This window comes from Lissotriton vulgaris, chromosome 5 (assembly GCF_964263255.1).
Source record: "Lissotriton vulgaris chromosome 5, aLisVul1.2, whole genome shotgun sequence".
Taxonomy (NCBI): domain Eukaryota; kingdom Metazoa; phylum Chordata; class Amphibia; order Caudata; family Salamandridae; genus Lissotriton; species Lissotriton vulgaris.
Window position 1 is genome coordinate 1,161,267,254 of NC_141693.1, and position 12,096 is coordinate 1,161,279,349.

General features: G+C 38.8%; 1 protein-coding gene across 1 annotated transcript in view; it reads left to right on the plus strand.

Annotated features, from left to right (window-relative positions):
* Positions 1-12,096, plus strand: part of LOC147712145 (uncharacterized) — a 936,609-nt gene that overhangs the window by 771,608 nt on the left and 152,905 nt on the right. The window contains exon 17 of the mRNA XM_086922921.1: positions 716-808. Within this exon, the coding sequence (XP_086779047.1) occupies positions 716-808 (93 nt within the window). The remainder of the gene's footprint in view (positions 1-715; positions 809-12,096) is intronic.

The following is a 12,096-nucleotide window of genomic DNA, read 5'->3' on the forward strand; positions in this document are numbered from 1 at the left end:
ACGTGAAAGTGAGAGTTAAAAGATATGCAGGGGTCCCAGTACCCGAGGGTAAATTAAACTTTACCACCTTAGATGCGCGCAAACATCCTCCCCAGTGCTGCGCTGTCCATTCGAACTAGTGCTGAATGGACGTCCTATGGTCGTGCGCAGCACTGGGGAGGTAGTGCTGCCGTCGGCCAACGCCCCAACGCAGCACTTAAGAGGTTAATAACTGGGCCTCCGTTAGCATTAAAAAAGGCTGGTGGATTTGGAAGGAGTATCAATTATGGCCTCCTGCATCCAGGTGTGGTCTACATGTTTCAGCCAGGCCTTTATTATTAAAACTGGCTTTCCTCAGGACCAATAAATAAGTGAAGGTGCAATTTAATTTAAGTGAGTGTGTAATTTGACAAATGTGAAGCACTCGCTAAGGTGCTCTATGTGTGCGAGGGGGATTCCCTCTTAAAGCATCAGTTAGCTTTTTGCCACAAATGCCCCATGGTGTCGTCCGGCAGAGGTTTTGACCGATACTTTCGATCGAGCCCTGCAATGAACATGTTGCTCTGTCGTGGGCCTCCATATGTGACATGCATATGATCACTAATAAGTATGTAAATTTACCACTTTAATAATTCCTGGATTTCTGAATGCCTGATTGGCTTCGGCACATGGAAGCTGCCCACAAATGCCCATGTTTAAAAGAATGTCAGACTGAGTTTTCTCTTCTCCCTTTCAGGGGTTGTGCCGGTCCTTCACAGAGCGGCTAATCGCGTCCCTCCTGTGTGAGGAGGAGAGGTCCCAAAAAAGCCACAGCGGGGAGTCAGTGCAGGTAAGAGGACAGTGTCCTTTGCACTTGTTTATGGTTACCAAGTCGCTCTCTCTTCAAATGTATGATTTGAATTCATTGTAATAAGTAAGAACGCATTATCCCATGATTCCTAAACTCATCTTGCACGTTGAGTTTTGAAATTAAATGTTCTTACACATACCATTACTTGTATTAAGGCAATTTTGTAGTGAACACTTTTAGAGTTTATAGCGAATACAATCAGTTGGAGGAATAAATACCCATTTGGCATACTCTTACCCCATGCAATTGCTGTCTTTCCCAGAAACAGGTGTGTGGCTTTCATTAGTTCACAATGAAGCGGCACCAGGTCCCAGGGGTGTGAACGGTCAAATGTTCCATCTTTGGACGTCACTACCAACAGACTATGATAGTGGCTGTCTTTTGCTACCCTGCTGAATTGGGGTACATTTTTAGACTATTCTGATAAAAGACTCACAGATCCAGCGTTTAAAACAATCGACTAGGCTTGTGCAAATCTCTTGAAAATAGACCTGTGGGACCCATCAAATCTTTGGAGGTGATTAGACACGTACAGCAGGTTAGACGGGTCTCATGAAAATGTCACTTTCCGTCATGGATTGTGACAGAAGGCCGAATATTTGAGCTCCATAGTTCTAGTTTCCAGCACTGCGTGGGATGGCGCGTCCCCAATAGGCAGTTATCTTTTTTTGTTGTTGCACATAACGTATTGATAGAAGGCACCATTGGGAGCATTTCTTTATTTTCGTGCCACCCGTCCTGCGGTGGTGTTTGTTGCATCTGAATGGCAGATTTCATTCGTTTGCTTGCCCTGTGGCAGAGATTAGATTGTCACAGAATAGCAGACTGCTAAAATGCACCCTGTCTCCAGCATTGCTGCAGTCTGTTTACAATGCCCATCGGTCTAGCAACACTTCACTATGTCGGTGGACATAGTAAACAGCCAATGGAGCTGCGGGGAGTGTGAGGCAATGGCAGGCAAATAAAATGCACCCACATATTAATTTTCTTCCTGAGCTTCCATTAAAATAATATTCATGTATCTGCTGCTGCCTTGCCACGCATTTCTCTACGGTGGAGTTTTGGTTTGTAGAATTTCTCGAATCCAGAATCTGAGTCTCAAGATTTAGGTTTTAGGGATAAAAAAGCACATTCTTACAGACCAGTATGGAATTTAGGAGTTCAGAACATTTAGTCAATAAGACCTGGAATTACAAATCAATTGAAAGACGTTAAAAGCAGCAACACAGAGGTAACAACTCCTGCCTTCCAGTGACGCCCCGGGTCTGATTCTTTAAAGGCTGTGTCTCATTCTGGTAAGGTAAGGTAATGCTTTTTTTTATGTGTGGGTAATAGATAAATGGAAAAGCTTGTGGCATCTGATTTGTGTTCATCTTTGGTTTGTTCCTCAAAGTGACTTGTAGAAGGTCTTCTTCCTTCCATCAGTCCCCACAAAAGGTGGCACATGACTGCCGGGCGCCTCCGACATTCAGTACTGAATTTTCGTTTGTATCTTTTATCTGTTCTTTCCTAACAATTTACACAAAAACTCCATTCAAAATTCACTTTCTATATTTTCTAGAGTCACCCAAGACCTTGTAATCATAACTTCTTTTATTAGTCAAGTGTAATCCAATTATAATTTTTTTCGGTTTTGGAATTTTATGAATTTGTAAATCTTTGTTCTCCAGTCTTTTGTAATCACTTTCCAAGGTGTCGTATTAAATTCGACACCATATTGAAGAAGTTACAGGATTTTACTGTTAACAATTTGAAATACCTTTGTGTTTTAGTCCACATTACCTACTATTCTCCTAAGTATTTACAGTCTAGAACAGTCTCTAGTTTAATTCGAGAATGGTACCACTGAAAAGGTTTATTCTGCTTAATATAACTTCTAAAATCCATTATTTTATTTGAAGGAGGTGTATTATTATTACTCTCAGTACTGTACTCCTGTGAACTTTTTAACAACATCTGAGGACCTATTGTGGTAAAATCCATTAGAAGAAATTCTTCTTCCTACATTAAAACTTGAAATGTGAAAAAGGTTTTAGTGGTTCTCAAGACATGGAGATCTGCAACACAGAGGATCGAAGAGTGCTGCGGCAAAATATATGCCAGATTTAACAAAGGTCTTGGAATTTTAATACCTAACAGCGGAACTGTTACATCAAATTTTCAAGTTAAAATATATGATGCTTAGGTTAATAAAGTCAAAAGAATAATCACAAATGCGAAATACCACATACACCGATAGCATGGTAGCCACCATTACTTTTCCAGTAAACTTTGGATAATTACACAGCTATTTAAAGTAAGTGATTAGCTTCAACCCAGTTGCTCCAGGGCTAAATTACTTTGAGACACATTTACTAACATTTGATGCAGCGCAATGCAGCAAGACAACTTGCTGCGCTGCGTCCAATGGAAGGGGCAGGAGCACATCATTTCAACCAAGATATGGCGCATTCCTGCTCTCTCCCTGCACTGGTGTGCTAGTGGCTGCCACACTCCCAAGCAGGCAGCCCTGCACCATGGTACAAGGTAGCCTGCATTTCTGGCAGGACTGTTTTTGTTCAGTAAGGGACACATTCCGGCACAAAAACTATGCTCTGAGGCTTTTTTCCTCTATGTGTGCTGCAGAGTGCAGTACACGTAAAAGGAGGAAAAAACAAGGAGAAATAAACGTATTTCTCCTTTACGCCTCCCCTGGGAAGAGGTAGCATTTTGACGGATTTCCAGGTTTACTATTATTAGAAAATATGGGAATGTGCCAAAAACTATGGACGGATGCATGGTTATGCCCATGCTCCATCTATGTAACGTCTTCTCAGGGCAGATGAACGCAAGGATGCACCTTGATCTGCCCGGCAACGCGAGCCCGTAGTAATTCTTGGCCTGTGCATTTTTCTCATTCTTATGGAAATCTTGGATCATCTGCAGAAAATGTTCACTTATGACTCGAGTAGAATTATCAAATAATAAAATAATGGGAAATGTTAATAATCATGTAAGTGATAATAATCGTACAATCGCCGCTTGATTGTTAAAACTACTTAAATTAAAACAGACACTGAACTAAGGCTTGACACCAAGGCCCATAGATTACTGTTATGCCTTATAATTAACACTGTGATTCCTTCTCGTGCTTTAACATTGAAGAGTGATGCTTCTTTTATTGCACCTATGGCCTCAATATATGTTATTTCCATTTCATATTTAACAGAATAGAAAAAGCATCTATTATCACACTTTATTAATTTTACTTCAGACTCAAGTTTTTGTCAGTACAGGTCAGTTACATATTTCCTCCACTCTTCTTCATTAATTGGAGATAGGTCTTAATTCTTCACATTAATTGTAAACTTAGATCATCTTGTCCAGGCTTTTTTGTGTCTTTTTCTGAATGGCATCTTTCAGACATAACATACAGATTTACAATGTGCTACAATGATACAGTGGACATGGTCCAAAGTATATTTTAGTGTTATAGCATTACAAAAGACCTGCTCTGACCCCCTCTAACAGTATATTTAAAGGATTCAGTGTCAAATTCGAGTATTTTTGACAGTTATTTTTGCTTACTTTATAAAAGCCTTTTACTTTACTGAAACATTAATTGGTATTTGTATAACAGACTAATATTTTTGATATAAGAGCAAACACCGTTGCTTTTGTTTGCCGAGGCAATACACTCAATCTGTAACAATATTTCTGGTTCCCTACTCCATACAAGTCTGCCTAATCTTTTTGTTGTTATTACATTTAAATGTTCTTTTCAATAACGATTGATAATTGTTCATCTATAATTTCTTTTATGTTAGATTATTTAAAGATCCTATAGTCTCAAGGGTTTTACATTTAGTATTCAAAACCATATTTTTTTTCTATTTTCTCATAAATTGATAAAGATTTTGCATGGCATTTTATTAAGTGTATTTATATTAAGTAGATTTAATATTTATTTGAATGAATAGTAATTGGATGGATGTGCATAGAGAATACAATTGTGCCTTTAGTAAGGTCCCCAATTTACTGCTTTTGTTAGAACCTCCATGCCTCATCAGATAAGGACTTCAACAGATAGTAATTGTGGGAGTAATCTAAACATCATCAAACAATGAACGCACCAGGAAATAACTCCTTTAAGGTTGCGCATGCACAACTATTCATGCAATCACTAGGTGGTTTCATAAATACTTGGGCATTGAGTGTAGGCCCGTTTGTTTTCATCAGAAAATTTGTTTTGCATCTGCACTTACCTGTACTTACCTGTTTTGTTAAATCTCAAACCTTAATTCTAATTTATAAGCCATTATGTTTTGAAGAAGTATGATTACTGGTTTCTAATTGGTTGTACATGAATCCCTTTTTCCAGACTTGGCTTGGTGACTCACTAGTGGTACAACTGGGCCTGAGTACTTGTGGTACTCACTGCCATCTGTTGATTATTGTGTAAGACCGTGTAGTGATAAAAGTTTAGAATATGTGTGCAATTACATGCCATACCATGCTTCATATAGGTTTGGAGAAAGCACTGCAGCCATGTAGCCTAATGCTGGACTAATGCCTGGATGTGTGGATTTTTGTAGAGGAAGTTTAAAGGTGTCTTGCTGTGCTGTAGGGTACACCCAAACAAGACCTTTTAAAAATAGCTCCAATAGTTGTCATACCTGTTTTTAAATATTGCCTAGAAACTAGCTCTCTGTTGTGGTAGACCTATTGGCTCTAATACATTAAAATAAATACATATACTGGGATTTGGGTCTCTCCCTTGCTCCTGATGGGAGGGGTTTTCTTGTCTAGCTCATTTTACGCCTTCCTAATCAGTGGTTTCCTCACTTTTTTTGTAGTCCCCACCTTTGCTGATTTTCTTAATCATTATGCTCTGATTCGAAGACTTGTATCATTATACTGCTTGCATTCAGACAACTATATATTTCTTTTAGCTCTCCGTGGGGGTATGTGTGTTGCTCTTTCTCTCTCTTGCTGCTTACCTCCATCAGAACTCCCTGACTGTGTGTTTCTCCCCTGCCTCTCTTCAACTGGCTTTTTAATTTTTTTTAAAAACCCTTCCATGCTCCTCCTTTTCTCCTCTGCCCCACCTTCAGCTTCCGCTGCATATTGGTGTCAGATCCACCCCTTCAATGACTCCTCGCTTGCCCTTTCACACCACCCCATTGCATTTTTTTTAAACCAACAAATAAATGTTTTTGGAGCTGCAGTCTGCTACTGGGCTGTTGCTTCCCTTTGTATATGTTTTAAAACATATGTTTTCATTTACTACTTCAAGATAGGTGTCTGCTATCTTGGAACAGTAGATTTATTTTATAAATGGCTTCTACATCATGATAAATGCATGTGCATGTATGGCGGTGCGTCTACATATACACATCACCACATGTCGTCCTATGCTTGTAACCACACATGCACCTGTTACATCATCTCATCCTTTTTTTTAATATATATTTTCAAACAACGCTGTTTAATAATAACAATTTTTAGGTCGAGCCAACCAGAAAGCACAGCTGTTTGGCTGCAAAATGCATATTGTGGGCTTACCAAGAACAGATAAGGGCTTGGAGCCTGTCGTTGCTTACCATTGGTTGGCCTTCTTTTTTTTTTTTTTTGAAGCAAAGTTTCAAAAAATAGAGTGTTATAGCAATGTAACCATTTGAAGAGAGCCATTCTGAACCAACTGTACCTTCAATGGCCCTTCCCCGGCACTAGGTTCATTCCATATCCTACGTGGGGGTATCCTCCTGGCTTGTTACGCATCTCTTACGCGGCTTGCCCACTCATTTCACTGGTTAATACTCTATAACCGATATTCAAAACTGTGGATGCGCTTGGACCACAAAGGGTTGCAGAATCATGGTTTATCACACTCTCTCCGCCCAGTACTGTTCCCAGTTATTCCAAAACTCCAACCTTTTGCTGTATGGCCCTGTTTTATCCAGTTGGTTTATTGTAATGACTGAATTCAACCATTCTTCTCCTGTAGGGGGAAGGGGATTAACCCACTTTATACAAATCTCCCGTCTAGCTGCTAAAACCAACAAGAATAATAGATTCCTATGCCTTTTGTTAAGACTAGATCCTCCAGTATCGTCTAGTTTCACCCCAAATAATATCAGTTGGGCGCTTACCTGTATTTCTTGACGGAAGACCTCAGAGAGGATCTTACCTACATTCTCCCAGTAGGGCTGGAGGTGCGGGCACTGCCAAAACATGTGGATGTCGTCAACTCTCTCTTCACAGCACTTATGGCAATTCCTTATTCTCCCTTTGTTCATTTTCGATAATCTCTTGGGTGTCCAATATGCTCTGTGCAGAGTAGCAACACTTCACTATGTCGGTGGACATAGTAAACAGCCAATGGAGCTGCGGGGAGTGTGAGGCAATGGCAGGCAAATAAAATGCACCCACATATTAATTTTCTTCCTGAGCTTCCATTAAAATAATATTCATGTATCTGCTGCTGCCTTGCCACGCATTTCTCTACGGTGGAGTTTTGGTTTGTAGAATTTCTCGAATCCAGAATCTGAGTCTCAAGATTTAGGTTTTAGGGATAAAAAAGCACATTCTTACAGACCAGTATGGAATTTAGGAGTTCAGAACATTTAGTCAATAAGACCTGGAATTACAAATCAATTGAAAGACGTTAAAAGCAGCAACACAGAGGTAACAACTCCTGCCTTCCAGTGACGCCCCGGGTCTGATTCTTTAAAGGCTGTGTCTCATTCTGGTAAGGTAAGGTAATGCTTTTTTTTATGTGTGGGTAATAGATAAGTGGAAAAGCTTGTGGCATCTGATTTGTGTTCATCTTTGGTTTGTTCCTCAAAGTGACTTGTAGAAGGTCTTCTTCCTTCCATCAGTCCCCACAAAAGGTGGCACATGACTGCCGGGCGCCTCCGACATTCAGTACTGAATTTTCGTTTGTATCTTTTATCTGTTCTTTCCTAACAATTTACACAAAAACTCCATTCAAAATTCACTTTCTATATTTTCTAGAGTCACCCAAGACCTTGTAATCATAACTTCTTTTATTAGTCAAGTGTAATCCAAATATAATTTTTTTCGGTTTTGGAATTTTATGAATTTGTAAATCTTTGTTCTCCAGTCTTTTGTAATCACTTTCCAAGGTGTCGTATTAAATTCGACACCATATTGAAGAAGTTACAGGATTTTACTGTTAACAATTTGAAATACCTTTGTGTTTTAGTCCACATTACCTACTATTCTCCTAAGTATTTACAGTCTAGAACAGTCTCTAGTTTAATTCGAGAATGGTACCACTGAAAAGGTTTATTCTGCTTAATATAACTTCTAAAATCCATTATTTTATTTGAAGGAGGTGTATTATTATTACTCTCAGTACTGTACTCCTGTGAACTTTTTAACAACATCTGAGGACCTATTGTGGTAAAATCCATTAGAAGAAATTCTTCTTCCTACATTAAAACTTGAAATGTGAAAAAGGTTTTAGTGGTTCTCAAGACATGGAGATCTGCAACACAGAGGATCGAAGAGTGCTGCGGCAAAATATATGCCAGATTTAACAAAGGTCTTGGAATTTTAATACCTAACAGCGGAACTGTTACATCAAATTTTCAAGTTAAAATATATGATGCTTAGGTTAATAAAGTCAAAAGAATAATCACAAATGCGAAATACCACATACACCGATAGCATGGTAGCCACCATTACTTTTCCAGTAAACTTTGGATAATTACACAGCTATTTAAAGTAAGTGATTAGCTTCAACCCAGTTGCTCCAGGGCTAAATTACTTTGAGACACATTTACTAACATTTGATGCAGCGCAATGCAGCAAGACAACTTGCTGCGCTGCGTCCAATGGAAGGGGCAGGAGCACATCATTTCAACCAAGATATGGCGCATTCCTGCTCTCTCCCTGCACTGGTGTGCTAGTGGCTGCCACACTCCCAAGCAGGCAGCCCTGCACCATGGTACAAGGTAGCCTGCATTTCTGGCAGGACTGTTTTTGTTCAGTAAGGGACACATTCCGGCACAAAAACTATGCTCTGAGGCTTTTTTCCTCTATGTGTGCTGCAGAGTGCAGTACACGTAAAAGGAGGAAAAAACAAGGAGAAATAAACGTATTTCTCCTTTACGCCTCCCCTGGGAAGAGGTAGCATTTTGACGGATTTCCAGGTTTACTATTATTAGAAAATATGGGAATGTGCCAAAAACTATGGACGGATGCATGGTTATGCCCATGCTCCATCTATGTAACGTCTTCTCAGGGCAGATGAACGCAAGGATGCACCTTGATCTGCCCGGCAACGCGAGCCCGTAGTAATTCTTGGCCTGTGCATTTTTCTCATTCTTATGGAAATCTTGGATCATCTGCAGAAAATGTTCACTTATGACTCGAGTAGAATTATCAAATAATAAAATAATGGGAAATGTTAATAATCATGTAAGTGATAATAATCGTACAATCGCCGCTTGATTGTTAAAACTACTTAAATTAAAACAGACACTGAACTAAGGCTTGACACCAAGGCCCATAGATTACTGTTATGCCTTATAATTAACACTGTGATTCCTTCTCGTGCTTTAACATTGAAGAGTGATGCTTCTTTTATTGCACCTATGGCCTCAATATATGTTATTTCCATTTCATATTTAACAGAATAGAAAAAGCATCTATTATCACACTTTATTAATTTTACTTCAGACTCAAGTTTTTGTCAGTACAGGTCAGTTACATATTTCCTCCACTCTTCTTCATTAATTGGAGATAGGTCTTAATTCTTCACATTAATTGTAAACTTAGATCATCTTGTCCAGGCTTTTTTGTGTCTTTTTCTGAATGGCATCTTTCAGACATAACATACAGATTTACAATGTGCTACAATGATACAGTGGACATGGTCCAAAGTATATTTTAGTGTTATAGCATTACAAAAGACCTGCTCTGACCCCCTCTAACAGTATATTTAAAGGATTCAGTGTCAAATTCGAGTATTTTTGACAGTTATTTTTGCTTACTTTATAAAAGCCTTTTACTTTACTGAAACATTAATTGGTATTTGTATAACAGACTAATATTTTTGATATAAGAGCAAACACCGTTGCTTTTGTTTGCCGAGGCAATACACTCAATCTGTAACAATATTTCTGGTTCCCTACTCCATACAAGTCTGCCTAATCTTTTTGTTGTTATTACATTTAAATGTTCTTTTCAATAACGATTGATAATTGTTCATCTATAATTTCTTTTATGTTAGATTATTTAAAGATCCTATAGTCTCAAGGGTTTTACATTTAGTATTCAAAACCATATTTTTTTTCTATTTTCTCATAAATTGATAAAGATTTTGCATGGCATTTTATTAAGTGTATTTATATTAAGTAGATTTAATATTTATTTGAATGAATAGTAATTGGATGGATGTGCATAGAGAATACAATTGTGCCTTTAGTAAGGTCCCCAATTTACTGCTTTTGTTAGAACCTCCATGCCTCATCAGATAAGGACTTCAACAGATAGTAATTGTGGGAGTAATCTAAACATCATCAAACAATGAACGCACCAGGAAATAACTCCTTTAAGGTTGCGCATGCACAACTATTCATGCAATCACTAGGTGGTTTCATAAATACTTGGGCATTGAGTGTAGGCCCGTTTGTTTTCATCAGAAAATTTGTTTTGCATCTGCACTTACCTGTACTTACCTGTTTTGTTAAATCTCAAACCTTAATTCTAATTTATAAGCCATTATGTTTTGAAGAAGTATGATTACTGGTTTCTAATTGGTTGTACATGAATCCCTTTTTCCAGACTTGGCTTGGTGACTCACTAGTGGTACAACTGGGCCTGAGTACTTGTGGTACTCACTGCCATCTGTTGATTATTGTGTAAGACCGTGTAGTGATAAAAGTTTAGAATATGTGTGCAATTACATGCCATACCATGCTTCATATAGGTTTGGAGAAAGCACTGCAGCCATGTAGCCTAATGCTGGACTAATGCCTGGATGTGTGGATTTTTGTAGAGGAAGTTTAAAGGTGTCTTGCTGTGCTGTAGGGTACACCCAAACAAGACCTTTTAAAAATAGCTCCAATAGTTGTCATACCTGTTTTTAAATATTGCCTAGAAACTAGCTCTCTGTTGTGGTAGACCTATTGGCTCTAATACATTAAAATAAATACATATACTGGGATTTGGGTCTCTCCCTTGCTCCTGATGGGAGGGGTTTTCTTGTCTAGCTCATTTTACGCCTTCCTAATCAGTGGTTTCCTCACTTTTTTTGTAGTCCCCACCTTTGCTGATTTTCTTAATCATTATGCTCTGATTCGAAGACTTGTATCATTATACTGCTTGCATTCAGACAACTATATATTTCTTTTAGCTCTCCGTGGGGGTATGTGTGTTGCTCTTTCTCTCTCTTGCTGCTTACCTCCATCAGAACTCCCTGACTGTGTGTTTCTCCCCTGCCTCTCTTCAACTGGCTTTTTAATTTTTTTTAAAAACCCTTCCATGCTCCTCCTTTTCTCCTCTGCCCCACCTTCAGCTTCCGCTGCATATTGGTGTCAGATCCACCCCTTCAATGACTCCTCGCTTGCCCTTTCACACCACCCCATTGCATTTTTTTTAAACCAACAAATAAATGTTTTTGGAGCTGCAGTCTGCTACTGGGCTGTTGCTTCCCTTTGTATATGTTTTAAAACATATGTTTTCATTTACTACTTCAAGATAGGTGTCTGCTATCTTGGAACAGTAGATTTATTTTATAAATGGCTTCTACATCATGATAAATGCATGTGCATGTATGGCGGTGCGTCTACATATACACATCACCACATGTCGTCCTATGCTTGTAACCACACATGCACCTGTTACATCATCTCATCCTTTTTTTTAATATATATTTTCAAACAACGCTGTTTAATAATAACAATTTTTAGGTCGAGCCAACCAGAAAGCACAGCTGTTTGGCTGCAAAATGCATATCGTGGGCTTACCAAGAACAGATAAGGGCTTGGAGCCTGTCGTTGCTTACCATTGGTTGGCCTTCTTTTTTTTTTTTTTTGAAGCAAAGTTTCAAAAAATAGAGTGTTATAGCAATGTAACCATTTGAAGAGAGCCATTCTGAACCAACTGTACCTTCAATGGCCCTTCCCCGGCACTAGGTTCATTCCATATCCTACGTGGGGGTATCCTCCTGGCTTGTTACGCATCTCTTACGCGGCTTGCCCACTCATTTCACTGGTTAATACTCTATAACCGATATTCAAAACTGTGGATGCGCT